At 42.0% G+C, this 22,362-nt stretch overlaps 1 protein-coding gene across 2 annotated transcripts in view; it reads left to right on the top strand.

Moving 5' to 3' along the window:
* LOC109889303 (solute carrier family 66 member 2-like) overlaps window positions 1-21,146 on the top strand; it is an 80,514-nt gene extending 59,368 nt beyond the window's left edge. Inside the window, exon 4 of one of the 2 annotated variants that reach the window (XM_020480643.2) lies at window positions 18,056-21,146. In XM_020480643.2, the coding sequence (XP_020336232.1) occupies window positions 18,056-18,230 (175 nt within the window). In that variant the 3' untranslated portion in view covers window positions 18,231-21,146. The remainder of the gene's footprint in view (window positions 1-18,055) is intronic. The other variant, XM_031822707.1, reaches the window with a different exon arrangement.
* The last annotated feature ends 1,216 nt before the right edge of the window (window positions 21,147-22,362 follow it).

Raw genomic sequence — 22,362 nt, 5'->3', positions numbered from 1 at the left:
TTGAAACAGTTCGCACACATATTATGACGACATTTTGTGATGTTTTTGTTCGTTTTGGTGTTTGGCAGTGCTCGGCAGGGTTTTTTTCAGCTGTTCGAGCACACCAAATGTTTTCTTGAGATAGGTGGTGGGCCAACGCCGAAAACAGTGAAGTTGATCGATCTACATCGAGAGAGGAGCTGTTTTTGGTATATTCTTATGATTACTGTAAAATTGGTTGGCACCTTCAATTCTTGCACATTTTCTCAGAAAAAAAGTATATTTCAACACTGGCAAACTTACAAGTGCTGTGATAAGATATGGCATAATTTTTATGGAGTGGCTTCCGTCTGTGTACTCTACCATAAAGGCCTGATTGGTGGAGTGCTGCAGAGATGGTTGTCCTTCTGGAAGGTTCCCCCAACTCCACAGAGGAACTCTGGAGGACTGTCAGAATGACCATCGGGTTTTGGTAACCTCCCTGACCATGGCCTTTCTCCCCCGATTGCTCAGTTTGGCCAGGCAGCCAGCTCTAGGAAGAGTCTTGGTGGTTCCAAACTTCTTCCATTTAAGAATGATGGAGGTCACTGTGTTTTTTGGGACCTTCAATGCTGCAGAAATGTTTTGGTACACATCCCCAGATCTCTGCCTCGACACAATCTTGTCTCAGAGCTCAACAGACAATTTCTTTAACCTCATGGCTTGGTTTTTGCTCTGACATGCACTGTCTACCGTGGGACCTTATATAGACAGGTGTGTTCCTTTCCATATCATGTCCAATCAATTGAGTTAATGAGCCGGCTTGGGACTCCAATCAAGTTGTAGAAACATCTCAAGGATGATCAATGGAAACAGGATGCACCTGAGCGCAATTGTGAGTCTCATTGCAAAAAAAGATTTAATACATTTTAGAATAAAGACTGTACGTTAACAAAATGTGGAAAAAGTCAAGGTGTCTGAATACTTTCCGAATGCACTGTATACAAAGAAATGTCAATTGAAAGAAGGTCAAACTAATTGAAGTCCAGCTAGTTTTCAGTCTTTCCAGCATCAGTTTGAAGTGATAGTATTAGCTGTGTGTTGGCTAGATTCTCTGTCACAACATTGTCCTGACGAGGGCACATTTTCTATGCCAGGCGGAATCGCGCCTCGTTACCTCATTGTTATGGATGTATCCAAATAATTGTAACTAGAAAACAGCTTAAACAAATGCAAAGGCAGCTACTTTACTGTTATTCTAGCTGCACTTTTTGGCTTGACTGTAAGTTAGCCGTAGTTGGCTAGCTAGCAAGCAGGCAAGGGATAAGAACGTTGCCAGCCAGTATGGCAATGGAACATTTAGAGCGAACGACTGGGTCGCGTCCATAGATACAGGACAAAAAGACTGAACGACTGGGTTACGTCTCTAGCAACCAAACCAATAGAATGAACGACAAGCCGGCTTGGGTAGCAACCCTAGATTTGTGTCGTAACTATATCTTGTGGAAGGATGAAATAGTATGATGTTTTTAATTAAAATATGTCAATCATTATTTGAATATGTTGGTAACCTGTTGGTAACTCAACTTCGTCTCGGGCCTAACAACACCCGTGCCAATATATCCTCCAAACACCAGCTTCTCAAGCATTATCACTTAAATAGAAAATCTGTTGGGAATGGATATTTTGTCACGTTCTGACCTTAGTTCCTTTTTTATGTCTTTGTGTTAGGTTGGTCAGGGCGTGAGTTGGGGTGGGTAGTCTATGTTCTTTTTTCTATGTTGTTATATTTCTATGTGTTTGGCTTAGTATGGTTCTCAATCAGAGGCAGGTGTCGTTCATTGTCTCTGATTGAGAATCATACTTAGGTAGCCCGTTTTCCCCATTTTGGTGGTGGGTGTTTAATTTCTGTTTAGTGTCTGTTCACCTGGCAGAACTGTTTCGTTTTCTCTTCATTGTTGTTTTGTGTAGTGTTCAGTTTTTTTTATTAAAATATGGCGAACACTTACCACGCTGCATTTTGGTCGTCCTCTCCTTCCACCAATGAGAATCGTTACATATTTGACTTTCAATTTGACTTTCAAATACTAAATGTTCAGTGAATGTGAGTGTATTTTGGTGGTTTAAATGATTAACTTTCATACTAACTTTCTAAAATTTGACTGTGCCAAAATCTTGCTAATACATACTAACTTTGACTGACTGTGACTGACTTATTGAGCACAGAGACAAATAGCAAAGGTGTCTCAGGCAGTTTTGAAGTATCTAAATATAGTGTAACCTACCAATCAATGTATGTCAAGTGCCGTGGAGCACACAATCTTACAACGTTGCAGTCCAGAAATGAGAGCTTTACCATCTATGCCAAAAGCCCCGGCCTCTGATGGAGACTAGAACTGTCGTCAACGTATGCTTTAGTATCCCTCCTTCTCTCTAGAACTATTTGTATGCATAGGCCCCATAGGCATATCGGAATGATCCCACCCTGGTCATCAATGTAGCTGACCAATGTAGAGAGAGACATTTGCTTAAGCAGAATACAATCCAAAGCTTGTGTGGTCCAGAGGCAAGAACTCTACCATGTATGGAAAAGCCTGGGCTCCTGATGGGGACAATATAATTCTCACCACTGCATGTTACAATAGTCAAGTAATCTGTTTGTCACCTGTCAAACTGATTGTACATTGAATTTAGTCTTCGAGATGCTCAAACAAGTGTGTGTATCTGTAGTTGGTGGTCTTCAACTCTAAAATGCACTAGACTGTGTAAGACAAAACCCACAAACAAAAAACAACAGGCAAAGTCGTTTTGGGATTGACGCTACAAGCTTGGCACACCTGTATTTAGGGAGTTTCTCCCATTCTTCTCTGCAGATCTTTAGGTTAGATGGGGAGAGTTGCTTCACAGCTATTTTCAGGTCTCTCCGGAGATGTTAGATCGGGTTCAAGTCCGGGCTCTGGCTGGGCCAGTCAAGGATATTTTATCATGACACTAGGCGAGACTCAAATGCAGACACGGGAGGCAGATGGTTAGAGTTTGAGATGTTTAGTAATTTCAAAGGAGTAGGCAAGAGAATGGTCGTGGACAGGCAAAAGGTCATAAACAGATCAGAGTCCAGGAGGTACAGAGTGGCACGCAGGCTCAAGGTCAAGGCAGGCAGAATGGTCAGGAAGGCGGGTACAGAGTCCAGAACAGGTAAGGGTCAAAACCGGGAGGACTAGGCAAAGCAGGAAAACGGGGGGAAAAAACGCTAGTAGGCTTGGACATAGAAGACGAGCTGGCACAGAGAGACAGGAAACACAGGGATAAATACACTGGGGAAAACAAGCGACACCTGGAGGGGGTTGGAGACAATATCAAGGACAGGTGAAACAGATCAGGGTGTGACTTATTCAAAGAATAGTCCCAAAGCCACTCCTGCGTTGTCTGCCTGTGTGGTTAGGGGCGTAATCTTCGTCCCCAGTCTGAGATCCAGAATGCCCTGGAGCAAGTTTTCATCAAGGATCTCTCTGTACTTTGCTCAGTTCATCTTTGCCTCAATCCTGACTAGTCTCCCAGTCCCTGAAGAAAATCCCCACAGCATGATGCTGCCAACACCATGCTTCACCGTAGGGATGGTGGCAGGTTTCCTCCAGACGTGACACTTGGCATTCAGGCCAAAGAGTTCAATCTTGGTTTCATCAGACCAGAGAATCTTGTTTCTCATGGTCTGAGAGTCTTTAGGTGCCTTTTTGGCTGTCATGTGAATTTTACTGAGGAGTGGCTTCCGTCTGGCCACTCTGCCATAAAGGCCTGATTGGTGGAGTGCTGCAGAGATGGTTGTCCTTTTGGAAGTCTCTTCCATCTCCACAGAGGAACTCTGGAGGTCTGTCCAGAGCGTCCAGCTCTAGGACGCTCTTGGTGGTTCCAAGCTTCTTCCATTTAAGAATGATGGAGGCCACTGTGTTCTTGGGGACCTTCAAATCTGCAGACATGTTTTGGTACACTTCTCCAGATCTCTGCCTCAACACAATCCTGTTGGACAATTTCTTCAACCTAACGGCTTGGATTTTGCTCTCACATGCACTGTCAACTGTGGGACCTTATATAGACAGCTGTGTGCCCAATCAATTGAATTTATCACAGTTGGACTCCAATCAAGTTGTAGAAATATCTCAAGGATGATCAATGGAAGCAGGATGCACCTGAGCTCAATTGCAAATCTCATAGCAAAGGGTCTGAATACTTATGCAAATAAGGTATTTTAGTTTTTTCAATTTGTCATTATGGGGTATTGTGTGTAGATTGCTGAAGAATTTTTTTAAATATCCATTTTCGAATAAGGCTGTAACGTAATAAAATGTGGAAAAAGTCAAGGGGTGATAGTATACCTATGTTTAAGCCTATGTAGTCAACAAAGCCCTGCCAACAGCACTATAGAGATCACAGTGGTGTGTCAGACACATTTGGTTGGTATAAGCCTATAAATTAAATTACTGTAGTCCAAGACAGACAGGAATGTACACCGTACCAGCTCTTTTATGGTCTCCAAATAAAAACAAGCCTTAGGCCGGTAATAAAAACCTATTCTCAACATAATCTTCTTTACCAAGTTGTCAACATGATTCGTGAAGCTCAGCTTCTCATCCACCCAAACTCCCAGATATTTGTATGTTTTGACTTGCTTTGTGGAATTTCCTACAAAAGTAGCAATGACATGGTTTTCAGAGTGCTTATTATTTTAAAATGCAATGAATTTTGTGTTAGAGGAATTCCGAACAAGCTTCAAATCGTACAGATTCTGTTGAATGTTGTTAAATGTTGGTTAAGATTATTCAAAAGCCAAGGTCATACTGTTGCCACTTCAATAGAAAAGTGTCATCCACATAAAAATGGACATTAGCTGTCTCAATATGTCTCTCAATGTTGGTGACATAGATAATAAACAACAGTGGAACTCAAATGGATCCTTGAGGCACGCCTGAGTGCATCTCTATGATGTCAGACTTACAGTGCAATCATCTGCCTTAACATACTGGGTTCTATTTGACAGGTAGTTCACAAACCACTCTAGAGCATGCCCAGTAATCCCAAAACATTTCAGTCTCTGCATCAATACAATATGGTCCACAGTGTCAAATACCTTTGAGAAATCTACAGTTGAAGTCAGAAGTTTATATACATTTTATATACAACTACATTTAAACTCAGTTTTTCACCATTTCTGACATTTAATCCTAGTAAAAATTAATTCCCTGTTTTAGGTAAGTTAGGATCACCACTTTATTTTAAGGATGTGAAGTGTCAGAATAATAATAGAAATAATTATTTATTTCAGCTTTCATTTCTTTCATCACATTCCCAGTGGTCAGAAGTTTACATACACTCAATTAGTAGCATTGCCTTTAAATTGTTTAACTTGGGTAAAATATTTCGGTAACCTTCCACAAGCTTCCCACAATACGTTGGGTGAATTTTGGCCCATTCCTCCTGACAGAGCTGGTGTAACTGAGTCAGGTTTGTAGGCCTCCTTGCACGCACATGCTTTTTCAGTTCGGCCACAAATGTTCTATAGGATTGAGGTCAGGGCTTTGTGATAGCTACTCCAATACCTTGCCTTTGTTGTCCTTAAGCTATTTTACCACAACTTTGGAAGTATGATTGGGGTCAATATCCATTTGGAAGACCCATTTGCGACCAAGCTTTAACTTCCTGACTGATGCCTTGAGATGTTGCTTCAATATATCCACATAATTTCCCGCCTCATGATGCCATCTATTTTGTGAAGTGCACCAGTCCCTCCCGCAGCAAAGCACCCCCACAACATGATGCTGCCACCCCCGTGCTTCACGTTGGGATGATGTTCTTCGGCTTGCAAGCCTCCCTCTTTTTCCTCCAAACATAACGATGGTCATTATGGCCAAACAGTTCTATTTTTGTTTCATCAGACCAGAGGGCATTTCTCCAGTACGATCTTTGTCCCCATGTGCAGTTGCAAACCGTAGTCTGGCCTTTTTATGGCGGTTTTAGAGCAGTGGCTTCTTCCTTGCTGAGCAGCCTTTCAGGTTATGTTAACATAGCACTCATTTTACTGTGGATATAGATATTTTTGTACCTGTTTCCTCAAGCATCTTCACAAGGTCCTTTGCTGCTGTTCTGGGATTGATTTGCACTTTTCACACCAAAGTACATTCATCTCTAGGAGACAGAACGTGTCTCCTTCTTGAGCGGTATGACGGCTGCGTGGTCCCATGGTGTTTATACTTGCGTACTATTGTTTGTACAGATGAACTTGGTACCTTCAGGCATTCGGAAATTGCTCCCAAGGATGAACCAGACTTGTGGAGGTCTACAATTTTTTTCTGATGTCTTGGGTGATTTATTTTCATTTCCCATGATGTCAAGCGAAGAGACACTGAGTTTGAATGTAGGCCTTGAAATACATCCACAGGTACACCTCCAATTGACTCAGGCTAATTGACATAATTTATCAGAAGCTTCTAAAGCCATGACATAATTTTCGGGAATTTTCCAAGCTGTTTAAAGGCACAGTCAACTCAGTGTATGTAAACTTCTGACCCACTGGAATTGTGATACAGTGAATTATAAGTGAAATAATCTGTCTGTAAACAATTGTTGGAAAAAATACTTGTGTCATGCACACAGTAGATGTCCTAACCGACTTGCCAAAGCTATAGTTTGTTAACAAGAAATTTGTGGAGTGGTTGAAAAACAAGTTTTAATGACTCCAACTTAAGTGTATGTAATCTTACAACTTCAACTGTATGAACAGAGATACACGATGCAACTTCTGATCCAGAGCACAGTGAATATCATCCAGTGCTGTGGCTTGACCTGAAACCTGACAGCATACCACTCAAAATATTGTTTTAATAGAGGTAGGCCTGGAGGTAGGCTGCTTATTGACTAGGAACTCCAATACTTTTGACAAGGAGCTCACCTCCTTTCAAGGCCAACATAGAAATACAAAAACCCCTAGACCTACAACAACCCTAGACATACAAAACCCTAGACATACAACACGAGAGTACCCATCCTAGTCACACCCTTTCCTAACCGAAATATATAGAAAACAGAGATATCTACGGTCAGGGAGTGACACAGTGCAGCAAAGAAAGAAATAGTTAAGCTGCAGCTGGCCCAACACAGAGTGGCACGTCTTGCAAATATCAATACGGCAAATATCAATACGATTCATGCCAGACTCTCTTGGCTGAAAGTTGAGGAAAGACTGACTGCATCACTTCTTGTTTTTATAAGAAACATTGTGTTGGAAATTCCAAATTGTTTGCATAGTCAACTTACACACAGCACTGAAACACACACATTCCCCCAGATATGCCACTAGGGGTCTTTTCACAGTCCCCAGGTCCAGAACAAATTCAAAGAAATGTACAGTATTATACAGAGCCATGAGTGCATGGAACTCCCTTCCATCTTATATAGCACAAGTGGTGAAAAAAAAACTAATAAAGCAGCACCTCACTGCACAATGCCTCTCCCTCATGTGTGTATGTACTGACATGTATGTGTAACTAATGGGTACACACACACTCACTCCATGTTATTGTTTTTAAATACATATAAATTGTTGTCTTTTGTCTCTAATGTATTTTTCGTTATGTGTTGGACCCCAGTAAGACTAGCTGTTACCATTGGCATTGGCTAATGGGGATCCTAATAAATATATTTTTTTAACAAGATAACATTTGCATCAGAGACCATGGTGTGTGTGTAAATGAAGGATGAAGGAGGCAATTGGCAGCGGTACATGTACCAGTCAGGGGTGAGCAGGCCTGGGTAGTCAGTAGCAGAGGCAACAGACTGAAAGGTGAGGGCCAACCAGTGCAGCACGCCATGGGAGTAACCTAGTTATCACACCCACTTTGGAGAAGCTTGTGTGGGGAGGCTTGGAATGAGAGGAGGCTTTCAACCAGATGGACAATATTTTATATAGCCAAGTATCTTGTTGACTATATTTATTTAAATTACCGTTGTATTTGGAATGATAATAACAAAGAAACACTTGCAAACAAAAGTGCATGAGACACACGGGTTCAGCTGCCGTCTTGGTAGGAATGTTTGGATACCGGGACGATTGTAAGTGGTTCATCAATTCTAAAATGCACTAGACTATGTAAGACAAAATCCACAAAAAAATGCATATGTGTTCCCAATGTCTAAATAGTGACGGCAGGGCTAGTTCAAAGTGCAGTAGGATGTTTCTCCTCTCAGGTGAGTAAATCAGACCATGCTTGGTGAATAGCATTAGGTTGATCTATGTGTGCAGCACACAGGAGACCTGAATAGATCATGTGAGACAAAAGTGACAAGAATGAATGAAAGAAATCATCACAACAAAGGAATGTAGTTTGTGAGCTGGAAAATGAACATCCTGACAGTCTGAGGCAAGGTGCTCTGCAATCATCCTATTCCATCTATTGACAGGGATAATGTGGCATATCTTATTTGTCAGTATGAATGAAATTAGTGGGCCCTGCCTTGATGACTGTATTAGATTTACACTACTTGTCCTATAGATTTTTGTAGTCTTAAATTATTACTCGGAATAAACTGGTAGCTAAAATGTTTTTTTTTGTCCTGGAATGACATGCTAGCTAGTGATAGCTTTAGCTTCTCCTGCTAGCTAGCAACAGATCTACATGTTTAAACTAGCTAACTAACTAGCAAGCTAGCTACATGTACATTACTATGGTTGCTGCGTTCTAAGTTGGGAGTAATTTTACAGCTTTCATTTATGGTATCAGCTTTCTATTACTAAATAAAAAATACTTTACCTGATAGCAGTTTGTCGGACTGAGATCTCTCTGTCAAGCTGTCACCAGCTATCTACTACCTTAGGTATGGATAACGTGACGTGATCAACAGAAATAGTAACATGGATTGTACATGAGTTTTGATCGGTTTACATTTTAGTACTCAGCACTGTTTGCCTGTCCATAACAGTTTAAAACAAAAAGCAATAGTTGACATTATCAACAAACTTAAAAGTGTTTAGAATAAATAAATATACACAATGTGTTAAAACCAACTCCTCCCCCAACAGTCATTTCCAAGATGGCGTAGCAGTCAGACGTCTTTGTCTTCGTCTTGTCGTGTCCCGTGTATATATATTGTTATATATTTTTCCTTCACATATATTTTTGTACATGTTTTTCTTAACTTCTTGGATATAGGGGGCGCTCTTTTAATTTATGGATAAAAAACGTTCCCATTTTAAACAAGATATTTTGTCACGAAAAGATGCTCGACTATGCATATAATTGACAGCTTTGGAAAGAAAACACTCTGACGTTTCCAAAACTGCAAAGATATTATCTGTGAGTGCCACAGAACTGATGCTACAGGCGAAACCAAGATGAAACTTCAAACAGGAAATGAGCAAAATTTTTGAGGCAATGTTTTCCATTGTCTCCTTATATAGCTGTGAATGCGCCCTGAACGAGCCTACACGTTCTGCCGTTTCCCCAAGGTGTCTGCAGCATTGTGACGTGTTTGTAGGCATATCATTGGAAGATTGGCCATAAGAGACTACATTTACCAGGTGTCCGCCCGGTGTCCTTTGTCGAAATTGGTGCGTAATCTTCAGCTGCACGCATTCAGCCATGTGATTCAGAGGAGAGACGAGACTTCCACAAACGATATATCATCGAAGAGATATGTGAAAAACACCTTGAGGCTTGATTCTAAACAACATTTACCATGTTTCAGTCGATATTATGGAGTTAATTTGGAAAAAAGTTCGGCGCTTTGATGACTGACTTTTTTTTGTAGCCAAACGTGACGAACAAAACGGAGCGATTTCTCCTATACAAAGAATCTTTCAGGAAAAACTGAACAAACTGCTAACATGTCTAACTGAGAGTCTCCTCATTGAAAACATCCGAAGTTCTTCAAAGGTAAATTATTTTATTTGAATGCTTTTCTTGTTTTTGTGAAAATGTTGCCCGCTGAATGCTAACGCTAAATGCTACGCTAGCTATCAATACTGTTACACAAATGCTTGTTTTGCTATGGTTGAAAAGCATATTTTGAAAATCTGAGATGACAGTGTTGTTAACAAAAGGCTAAGCTTGAGAGCTAGCATATTTATTTCATTTCATTTGCGATTTTCATGAATAGTTAACGTTGCGTTATGGTAATGAGCTTGAGGCTGTATTCACGATCCCGGATACGGGATGGCTAGAATCAACTTTAACATACTCTCCTGCAGTCCGCCTCGACTGCAGGAGAGTGGTATGGATCTGCTATTTTCTTTACTTTTGAACTGGAACCCCCAACAGCAGCTAGCCAGCTAACTAGCTAGTAGTCAGCTAGCCACTGCTAGCGGTCATCAGCTAACCTTTAACCCAGACAACTCTTGCCAGTCTGCACAGTGCAATTCAAACCAGAGCAAACCGGACTTATTTTACTCCATATCTCCGGATTCCTACCGCAACCTCTGAACCTTTTCACTTGGATCATCGCAGCTAGCTGTTTTGGTTAGTGATTATTGTCTTATTTCACTGTAGAGCCTCTATCCCTGCTCAATACACCTTAGCTAACCCTTTAGTTCCACCTCCCACACATGCGGTAACCTCACCTGGTTTAAATTATGTTTCTAGAGACAAAATCTCTCTAATCGTCACTCAATTCATAGGTTTACCTTCATTGTATTCATATCCTACCATACCTTTGTCTGTACATTATGCCATGAATCTATTCTACCGTGACCAGGAACCTGCTTCTTTTACTCTCTGTTCCGAATATACTAGACGACCAGTTCCTATAGCCTTTAGCTGTACCCTTATCCTACTCCTCCTCTGTTCCTCTGGTGATGTAGAGGTAAATCCAGGCCCTGCAGTGCCTAGCTCCACTCCCATTCCCCAGGCGATCTCATTTGTTGACTTCTGTAACCGTAAAAGCCTTGGTTTCATGCATGTTAACATTAGAAGCCTCCTCCCTAAGTTTGTTTTATTCACTGCTTTAGCACACTGCCAACTGAATCTAAATCCTGGCTGAATCCTGGCTTAGGAAAACCACCAAAAACCCTGAAATATCCATCCCAATAGCAAGCGGCAATGGTGAGACTTGTTTCTGGTTAAGTAGATATTTAAAAGTAGAAGCTCAAATTGTTTGAGCACAGACCTGGATAGTAAGACAGAACTCTGCAGGCTATGTCTGCAGTAGATTGCAACTCCGCCCCCTTTGGCAGTTCTATCTTGTCGGAAAATGTTATAGCTATATCCAGAAACAAGTCTCTCACCGTTGCCGCATGCTATAGACCACCTTCTGCCCCCAGCTGTGCCCTGGACACCATATGTGAATTGATTGCCCCCATCTATCTTCAGAGCTTGTGCTGTTAGGTGACCTAAACTGGGACATGCTTATCACCCCGGCCATCCTACAATATAAGCTTGATGCCCTCAGTCTCACACAAATGATCAATGAACCTACCAGGTACAACCCTAAATCTGTAAACACGGGCACCCTTATAGATATCATTCTAACCAACCTGCCCTCCAAATACACCTCTGCTGTCTTCAACCAGGATCTCAGCGATCACTGTCTCATTGCCTGCGCTCGTAATGGGTCTGCGGTCAAACGACCACCCCTCATCACTGTCAAATTCTCCCTAAAACACTTCAGCGAGCAGGCCTTTCTAATCGACTTGGCCCGGGTATCCTGGAAGGATATTGACCTCATTCCGTCAGTAGAGGATGCCTGGTTATTCTTTAAAAGTGCTTTCCTCACCATCTTAAATAAGCATGCCCCATTCAAAAAATGTAGAACCAGGAACAGATATAGCCCTTGGTTCACTCCAGACCTGACTGCCCTTGAACAGTACAAAAACATCCTGTGGCGTACTGCATTACCATCGAATAGACCACGCGATATGCAGCTTATCAGGGAAGTCAGGAACCAATATATACAGGCAGTTAGGAAAGCAAAGGCTAGCTTTTTCAAACTGAAATTTGCATCCTGTAGCACAAACTCCAAAACGTTCTGGGACACTGCAAAGCCCATGGAGAATAAGAGCACCTAATCCCAGCTGCCCACTGCACTGGGGTTATGGAAACACTGTCACCACCGATAAATCCAAGATAATTGAGAATTTCAATAAGCATTTTTCTACAGCTGGCCATGCTTTCCACCTACCCCTACCCTGGTCAACAGCCCTGCACCCCCCACAGCAACTTGCCCAAGCCTCCCCCATTTCTTCTTCCCGCAAATCCAGACAGCTGATGTTCTGAAAGAGTTGCCAAATCTGGACCCCTACAAATCAACCGGGCGAGACAATCTGGACCCTCTCTTTCTAAAATTGTTGCAACCCCTATTTCTAGCCTGTTCAACCTCTTTCGTATCATTTGAGATCACCAAAGAGTGGAAAGCTGCCGCGGTCATCCCGTCTTCAAAGGGGGAGACACTCTAGACCCAAACTGCTAACTGCTACAGATAAGAGACAATACTGTGCTGCTGTATTAATCGACCTGGCCAAGGCCTTCGACTCTGTCAATCACCACATTCTTATCGGCAGACTCAACAGCCTTGGTTACTCAAATTACTGCCTCGCCTGGTTCACCAACTACTTCTCAGATAGAGTTCAGTGTGTCAAATCGGAATGCCTGTTGTCCGGACCTCTGGCAGTCTCTATGGGGGTGCCAGAGGGTTCAATTCTCGGGCCGACTCTCTTCTCTGTATACATCAATGATGTCGCTTTTGCTGCTGGTGATTCTCTGATCCACCTCTACGCAGACGACACCATTCTGTATACTTCTGGCCCTTCTTTGGACACTGTGTTAACTAAGCTCCAGACGAGCTTTAATGCCATACAACTCTCCTTCCATGGCCTCCAACTGCTCTTAAATGCAAGTAAAACTAAGCGCATGCTCTTCAACCGATCACTGCCCACACCTGCCCGCCTGTCCAGCATCACTACTCTGGACGATTCTGACTTAGAATATGTGGACAACTACAAATACCTAGGTGTCTGGTTAGACTGTAAACTCTCCTTCCAGACTCACATTAAGCATCTCCAATCCAAAACTAAATCGAGAATTGGCTTCCTATTTCACATCAAAGCTTCCTTCACTCATGCTGCCAAACATACCCTCGTAAAACTGACTATCCCACCGATCCTTGACTTCGGGGATGTCATTTACAAAATAGCCCCCAACACTCTACTCAGCAAATTGGATGCAGTCTATCACAGTGCCATCCGTTTTCTCACCAAAGCCTCATATACTACCCACCACTGCGACCTGTATGGTCTCGTTGGCTGGCCCTTGCTTCATATTCATCGCCAAACCCACTGGCTCCAGGTCATCTATAAGTCTCTGCTTGGTAAAGCCCCGCCTTATCTCAGCTCACTGGTCACCATAGCAGCACCCACCCGTAGCACGCGCTCCAGCAGGTATCCAGCAGGTATATTTCACTGGTCACCCCCAAAGCCAATTCCTCCTTTGGCTGCCTTTCCTTCCAGTTCTCTGCTGCCAATGACTGGAATGAACTGCAACAATCACTGAAGCTGGAGACTCATATCTCCCTCATTAACTTTAGGCACCAGCTGTCAGAGCAGCTCACAGATCACTGCACCTGCACCCCAGTATCTCTACGTGCGCACTCATCTTCTGCATCTATCATTCCAGTGTTTAATTGCTATATTGTAATTATTTTGCCACTAAGGCCTATTTAGTGCCTTTACCTCCCTTATCCTACCTCATTTGCACACCCTGTATACAGACTTTTTCTATTATTTTGTATTATTGACTGTATGTTTGTTTATTCCATGTTTAACTCTGTGTTGTTGTTTGTGTAGCACTGCTTTGCTTTATCTTGTCCAGGTCGCAGTTGTAAATGAGAACTGGATCTCAACTGGCCTACCTGGTTAAAAAAATGTGAAATAAATATCAATTTAAAATAAATAAAAAAACAGCAATCATCAATTAAACTAAATCAGATAGCTCGCTATGGCCCACTGCCTAAAGTTCGGTAGCCGAAGTCTATGCCCCTTCGTCTGTGATTTGTCAACAGTATGGATTCTTTAATGAAGTGTTTGTCGTCATTCAATGGCAGACGACTTGTTTTCATGCACATTTTTTCACTTGAGAAATACTGCATCAAACATCTTAGACTAAGAAGTCAACATTAATGACAGAATTCTTGATTATGCGAGGCACTGAAGTTCGCTTCGCCTAGCCGAGTTCTGCTAGGAGCAAACCGAAACTAGTATGCAGATGCCTTAATAGTATCCCACCCAGAATCCTCCACATGGGGTCCCTTAGGTGAGGAGTGTTGATGTCTCATCCTTTCCCATTTCCTTTCCTTTCCTCTCCTCTCCTCTCCTGTTCTTCCCTTTCCCTCCTGTCCTTCCTTTCCTTTCTTCCACTCTTCTCCTCCACCTCTCATCCTCTCTCATCTGCTATACCTCTCCTCTTCCCCTGTCAGTACAGTAATTAGCTCAGAGGCTCAGAAAGGAGGGAACAGATGAGCCCTGATGCAGTGCGGGAGAGAAGAAGAGAACAAGGGAGGAGAGTAGTGATGAAGGTGGGGAGCTGAGGGGATTAATGTTCAGGTGGTGTAACTCCTGATGGTTCTGAGAAAGTTCAGGAGGAGTTCAATGTAAATATCACTTTCTGTACTCTTAGTGCCGCCACAGTCAGCAACCTTTCAGGAGCTCCATCTGTGTTCCAAGCCTCTGTAAGAAAAGCTCAATGGAGGCCTGACAGCTCTCGCTCAATACAGAGCACAATCACTGCCGGAGCCAGATACCTATCAGTACACCCATCCTCACCTCATTCACACGCTCCCTCCAACTGGCTCTCTGTCACTTTTTATTCTGCAACTATCCCCAGCATCTGCACCACTACAGTATATCCTCCTGTTCCCTCTGCCTCTGGTGAAGTGGCGTATAGGGTGATTTGCTGACGCTCTGTGTTTGTAAATTGTGTGTTTGCATGAGATGAATACATATTTTTGAGATGATAAAGAAGAGGTATCTAATAAGAGATAATCTCACTCTCACACACATTTTCTCTCTGTTCGTCCTTCCTTCACTCTCTGTTCCCTCTGCTATGCTCTGCGACTTAGGGTAGATGAAGATGTCAGGTTAGATGGGATCAATAGGGGAATTGTCAGGACTCACGTTGGACAGCGTTAGTGGGGGGCCCAGATCGAGAAACAGCGTGTCAGTTTTTCTAATCAATGCCATAATTACTTCTCCTCCCTACAAAGACCACCCAAGACCCTGCTCAATTGTTTACTCAGTATTTCCTTAATCTCCTGTTGATTCACTGAACAAATTACATGTGTAATAGTGTGTGTGTGTGCATGTGAGAGAGAGGGGGGAGAAAGGTAGAGTCATGAGCGAGAGGGATGGAGACCAGAAGTGCGTTCAGTTCGCTTGAATGTTTGCTATGTTGTGGAATTTTTTGTACTGAATGACAAGTTTCCCCCAAACTTTCTTTTACATTCTTGAACAGACTTTGAGGTATGTTTACTCCCATTTGGTGGATGTGGAAAGGTGTGGCTTGAAGCAATGAGTGACTTATTTAAAGGCCAGTGGCCATGCTGACAGCATTCCCCAACTCACAACCCAACCCCTCCCTTTTTTCAATGAAATGTTCCAGAATTTAAAAACGTACTGAACGCAGCCCAGAAGTTGAATAGTGTGCTAGTGTGTGACAGCATGAGTTTAAGTGGAGGTGTGTTTTGTGCATGAGATTAACGACCTTTAAAGTGCCATTTTGTCTCCATTCTAATGCGCTGCTGTTGGGGCTGCTCTTGTACAGATGACCTGCCCCTGTTAATTACCTCATTAATGACTCATCCTCGTTAATGATGTTTGCAGTCTCTGGAGCAATGAAATTAGCAGAGGACTTGGGGCAGGCAGGAGAAAAAAAAGAGGGGGAAATGGTAAAAAGCAAACATTAAAGTGCTTGGGATTAGTGGGAGGGGTTCGGCTGGAGAGCTCTCTCTTGTGCGGATACATTCTGAAAATGGCTTGAAACAGGAATGTTTTAGTCAGTCAAAAGGAATGGATTTCCCTGTGGAATAGCAGCTCAGAGAGAGAGATCATGTCCATCATTGAGCATAGCTCCCATTCCTTCTTTGTTCAAAAGCAGATGTACATTCTTTTAAAAAAAAAGTTATATCTGGAACCTAAAAGTTTTTTGGGGCTGTCCCCATAGGAGAACCCTTTGAAGAACCCTTGTTAGTTCCAAGTATAATTGTTTTGGGTTCCATGTAGAATCCTTTCCTCAGAGGGTTCTACATGGAACCCAAAATGGTTCTACCTGGAACCAAAAAGGTTTTACCTGGAACCAAAATGGGGGCAGTCGTAAAATGTGACTTGAATTGGTTATGGAGGACATTCGAGTCATCCTTTGTCCATTAATGTAGCAAGATATGAGTTTCTCCTCACACTCATACCTCTAAAGTGAAGACTGACGTGTGCTGACCAACTGTACACCATATTACACAGTGAAAGTTTTCTTCCTGGTCTGTATACAAACTCACATCATATGTGTATGCTATAGATATGTACACATACACATGCACTCTTCCTTATTTCACCCCATACACACCTCATGTGAACATGCATATGTTCTCACCCTATACAGCTCTATAACAACCCAGTGATTGGCCAGTAGAAGCTGCAGCCTCACCTTGTCCTCACTGTACCCCAGTCATAATAATGTGTTTGTATCATGTCACCGGGCTGTACCAATTGCCAACGTAGTATTGTTCAGTGATAATGGATCATTCGTTACACTGTGAAGAGAGATGAGAAGAGAGATTAGTTGACATGGGTAGGGAGAGCTCAAGGAGCGCTCAAAGATAGCGTGGCAGCCATTCCCTGTGTTCATTAGAGTTGTTCTGTCCTGTGATAGACTCATTGGCCACTCTGACCTTAATGACGTGCTGGAGTTGTTCTCTGTGTTTTCCTCAGAACTGACAGTTGACTGATAGTCCCTCACACATTCCCAGGCCTCTCCTGCTCTGCTCTCTTCTACTCTGCCCGGCTCAAATTAAATTAATAAACACATTTTTGCATGAATACCGGTGGGATAGAATTGGCCTGAGGAAAGGGAGAGAGAGAGAGAGAGAGAGGAGGAGAAGGTGGAGGGGGGAAAGCTGTTCAGCAGTCTGTCTTCAGTTCAACCCTGTCACATTCTCTGTTACGATGGTAATCATTCTCACTCAAAACGTTCTTTAAAAAGTTTTGCTCTAACTTTAGAGAAGTTAGACTACTGGCTGAGCTCTAAACTCATATGGAGATGGCTACTGTGCTCCTCTTGAGGGTGTTAACCTGCACTGCAGATGTCTAGGCAGCGTTCTGCCTGATCAATCATTGTTATGCTGGCCGATTTACTCTGTTTATTGATTGTTTATCTTATGTTCTCTTTTCCTACTCTCAGACTTTGTTGTATACTGATTTCAGCCTGTACTTATGAAACAGTGATACTGTTGAGTCCTAGTATCAGCTTGTTGCTGTGCCTGTCTGTACATGTATACAACAGATCTGGTTTTCCCAAAAGTGGATCTTGGAAAATAAAATGTCTCTTTTGCTACATATTTCCTCTTTGGGTAAATCCATTTGAATTCAATCACTTTTTGACAGCACCCCTTTTGATTTGAATGAAACCTTCCATACATATTTGCCCATTGTAGAAGGGCTCAGAGAGTGACTTTTTGGACCTGAATGCCAAAACAAGAGATGAAGGTGCTCAAAGTTGACCTATTTTGCATACTCACCATACCATGAGACATCCGTCTTCATCACTGGAAAAGATGAACGATTGACATTGATCTAATTAAAAAGCTTACAAACAGGGTTGTTGAACTATCTTTTGCATTGAAAAAATAAAGTTTTAAACCTTAAACGTCAATGATCAAATGTTTTAAATATTTGCATATGTTGTAGCTTAAACCCTATTTTATATAATCGGAAGTATGTGTGTTGTGCCCGCCATCGGTTGAGACACAACATGCTCTTGAATACAGGGTTTTTACATCAAAAGGAGGGATGCTGTCAAAAAGTGATTGAATTCATATGGATTTACCTCTTTCTCACTCCTTATCTCTCTTTTATTAGTGTGAAGATGGTGCTGCTGTGGACTGCTGGAGACATCTTCAAGACGGCATACTTTGTGATGAACGACAGCCCGTTTCAGTTCTGTGTGTGTGGGGCAGTCCAGATCCTTATCGACGTAGCCATCCTGCTGCAGGTGCTTTACTATGGACAGGACATCGGAGTCAAACTGGGCTGAGCCCTCATAACCTTCTCATACACCCATGCTCTTAATCAAAACTTGTGCCTTACCATGTCTATTTTTTTTATTAGATAGAGGATACCAGAGAGTGTATGTTTTTCTATTTGAGGCTATTTATTTGTTTTCATGGGTCATTTTTTTGTGGTAGTTACTGAACGGTAGCAAAGCAGCCAGGCACTGTGTGTTTGTGTGCGTGTGTATATGTGTTTTTGCTTTTACTATCCTTGTGGGGACCAGAAGTCCTAACAAGGATAGTAAAACAAAGAAAACATTTGGACAAGTGGGGACATTTTGTGTGTGTGGGTGACTCCTTCATTGTGTTTTTAAGATTAAATATAGACATATGTATGTGTTTGTCAGTGTGTGTCGCCATGGCCATTCGTGACACTTAGGAGCAGGGCAACGCCACAGAATGTACACATTACAGTATATCTACAGGAAGCATGGGCCACATTCATCTCTCTAAAACAGCTATTTCTGGACAGTTTATATATGCTTTGTTTTACCATCACAGACGGGAGGTTTCTACTCACCAGGAAGAACTGTCTTTGACTCAGAGGGAAAGGAGAATGAACTGTATTGCAAAATTGGATACTTGGTAACACAGCTATCTAAATCAACAATTATCCATTCCGTCTTATCACCCACATACAGCACAATTATATAAGGATCCATTAAAACATACTGTTAGTCTTGGATCTTCCCTTTAAGCTTTGCTAACGAGTACTCCTGCCATACTGAAGACGTTTCAATGGTCAGTTGTGAGGGAACATTGTAGAATAAATTGTTATGGTGTTCTGAGTCTGGTCATTTAGAGAGAAAATAATGGAGACTTCCCGGGTCATTTAGTCTGTGGTCACATCAGTGTCGGTCGTCAATTTCATGCTGTTTAGTTTTACTGAGAGCTATCTGAGATGACTGAGCTGTTTCTTTTGGTTGGGAACAGCTTTATTGTCATCAGAGGGACATTTAGTTTTCTCTCATTTGACGCCAGTCATGACCATCACAGTCCTCCTAAATGGTTTAACGCTATAGAGACCCTGCTGGAATGAAAAAAGAGAGAGATGGATGATCAGCTGAATGAACGTCTGTGCCTGCCTGCCTGTCTTCCTCAGATCTGACCTTTATGCATGGCCAGTCTATATGTGACTGTGGCCTCCCAGGGCTGAGACTGTGACAATAATTTGCATGGCTAATGTTTGCACAGCATGCAGAAAGACCCCCGCGCCGTTAGGTTTCCCATCCGTAGCTGACAGCCCTTCCTGCCTCTGCCTGGCAGTGTGAAGCTGAAAACCGGCCCAGATACAGGTAACTGCCAAAATAAAGGAAACACCTCCAAAAAGTGTCTTAATAGGGCGTTGGGCCACCACGAGCCAGAACAGCTTCAATGCACCTTGGCATAGTTTTGACAAGTGTCTTGAACTCTATTCGAGGGATGCGACACCATTCTTCCTCGAGAAATTCCGTAATTTGGTGTTTTGATGGTGGTGGAAAATGCTATCTCAGGCACTGCTCCAGAATCTCCCATAAGTGTTAAATTGGGTTGAGATCTTGGGGATGTCCATGGCATATGGCTTACATCATTTTCATGCTCATCAATCCATTCAGTGACCACTTGTGCACATTGTCATCCTAAGGGAGAATAGCCATGGTAGCCAAAATAATGTCCTGCCCAGCATTTCTATACATAACCCAAACCTGTGTTTAGGCACCTGCTTTCAATATACTCTGTACCTTCATTTACTCAAGTGTTTCCATTATTTTGGCAGTTACCTGTAGATTGCTTGTAAAAAAGTGTGCAATGCCATCCTCCAGATAAAAAAAATTAATGTAGGCTTGGCTTGAATTCTATTCATTTCAAGAGGTGTTAAGTTAGTAGCTGAAAGGACCATACTCAAATCTAACGAATGGGTGTGTTCCTCTGCCACGGTGTTGCTGACGCCGCCAGATCTTACAACGCCGGGAAAGGTATTATATGTATCAGCTAACCACATCATATAATTATAGCAATCTGTCAGTCGATGACACAGTCAATGACATGGCATGAAAACACTGGTTGATGCATGCAATGTCTAAGCAGGGGAACATGACCGAAGCCTACCCCCAATCCCCAAATTATTTGATTCTGCATTTTTATGACCTGTATGTCCACATGGTTTTATTGTTTATAAGTATACTTGGCAAAAACAATGACATTATTTATCGTCATTCTTATATTGCCATATTATTGTCAGTTGGTACAAGAAGGCTTCTTGTGTTGTTTTCTTATTGCGTCTGTATCCTATCAGTTGCTTTCTTGTGATGTTTTCCCATAAACTCAGATTGTCTGTGTGTTAATGTGTTCCTACCTATGTTTAATATACTGGATCTGGCTAACCAGCCTTGCATTCCCCAAGAAATTAGGATAACGCTTCCAATGACAATCTATCAACCAAGTCTTTAATACCAACTCTTTATAGAGTAAATGTTTTTGTCTTTAAACTTCAAACATACTGAAAGTATATTCATTGTTTTTAGATATATGTTTGGGATATGTCCACATAGATAAACTATGTGCTTCGTGTGGATGTCAGCTACTGTCAAAATGTTCCCAAAAAAGACACATCTCAAGACTTTTACCAAACGGTGCTATAATTACAGTTTGGTTGTAGAGAATGTTTTAGAGATGAGATATCTGCATGGATAAACACTGTTTTAAGTTTTAACATCAAAAGATGTACTTTCAAAATTGTGAGCTATGCCAAAGCTAAAACTACATAGGAAATAATATATAAATGTGTTTTGTTGTAAGATCAGTTACTGTCCAAGTGGTCAAATTTACCAAAGTCTGTTGTAGGAAATAAAATTAAAGTGTGTATCTAGGAAATGCTTGTATTTACCCAAACATTCATTCTTATAAAACATTCATAGCAACACCTGGTCATTTGTCAGATTTCTGTAAGGTGATGTGTGTACAGAGTGAGGTGACGGCCAAGTATTTTTTTGTGTCGGTGTGATGAGAGTAGGAATACCTGCCTGGGAAACACTGTTCAAATCCTATATTCCAAGCCCCTTCTCCCTGTCATGGTGCAGATGAACTGGGAGATGAATATTCATTAAGAAGCTTCTTCTCCACTCCTGGGTAATGTATTACCATAGCTCCCTATAGGTCTATGTAGAGGAGGTCCAGGGGGACGGTATGTCCAGGAGGAGATTGGTAGAACATTAAATATTAAAACCTGAGGGAGGGAGGGTAATATTCTACATGTTCCGTACTTCTAGACAGGCCCAGCCATTAGTGATGTTGTGTCACAATGTCAATGCTGGGTAATCATCCTTGACTCTGGGGTGCAGGGTGGGATAGGGGTATTTGATATGTTATTAGGATCCCCATTAGTTTTGCAAAAGCAGCAGTTACTCTTTCTGGGGTCCACATAAAACATGAAACAGAACATTAATAGACAAGAACTGCTCAAGAGCAGAACTATATCAATTTTAAAAAGGCACATGTAGCCTACATATCAATACATACACACAAACTATGAAGGTCAAATAGGGGGTGTTGCTTTATCTGTTTTTTAAACCAGGTTTGCTGCTCATTTGAGCAAAGTGCAATAAGGTCTCTATATAATACTGTAGGCATTATTGAATTTGTTCTGGATTTGGGGACTGTGAAAAGACCCCTAGTGGCATGTTTGATGTGTGTGTGTCAGAGCTGTGTGTAAGTTGACTATGCAAACAATTTGGGATTTTCAACACATTAAAGTTTCTTATAAAAAGAAGTGATGCGGTCAGTCTCTCCTCAACTTTTAACCAAGAGAGACTGGCATGCATAGTATTTATATTAGCCCTCGGATTACAATGAAGAGCAAGACGTGCTCTCTGTTCTGGGCCAGCTGCATCTAAACTAGGCCTTTCCTTGCAGCACTCAACTAAACGACTGAACAATAATCAAGATTAGACAAACTAGATCCTGCAGGACTTTCTTTTTGGAGTGTGATGTCAAAAAAGCAGAGCATCTCTTTATTACGGAAAGATTTCTCCCCATCTTTACAACCATTGAATCTACAGTATACAGTATGTTTTGGCCATGACAGTTTACAATCTAAGGTAACACCAAGTAATTTAGTCTCCTCAAGTTGTTCAACAG

Source organism: Oncorhynchus kisutch, linkage group LG4, assembly GCF_002021735.2.
Source record: "Oncorhynchus kisutch isolate 150728-3 linkage group LG4, Okis_V2, whole genome shotgun sequence".
NCBI classification, from domain to species: domain Eukaryota; kingdom Metazoa; phylum Chordata; class Actinopteri; order Salmoniformes; family Salmonidae; genus Oncorhynchus; species Oncorhynchus kisutch.
This window is presented reverse-complemented; position numbering and strand designations above follow the sequence as displayed.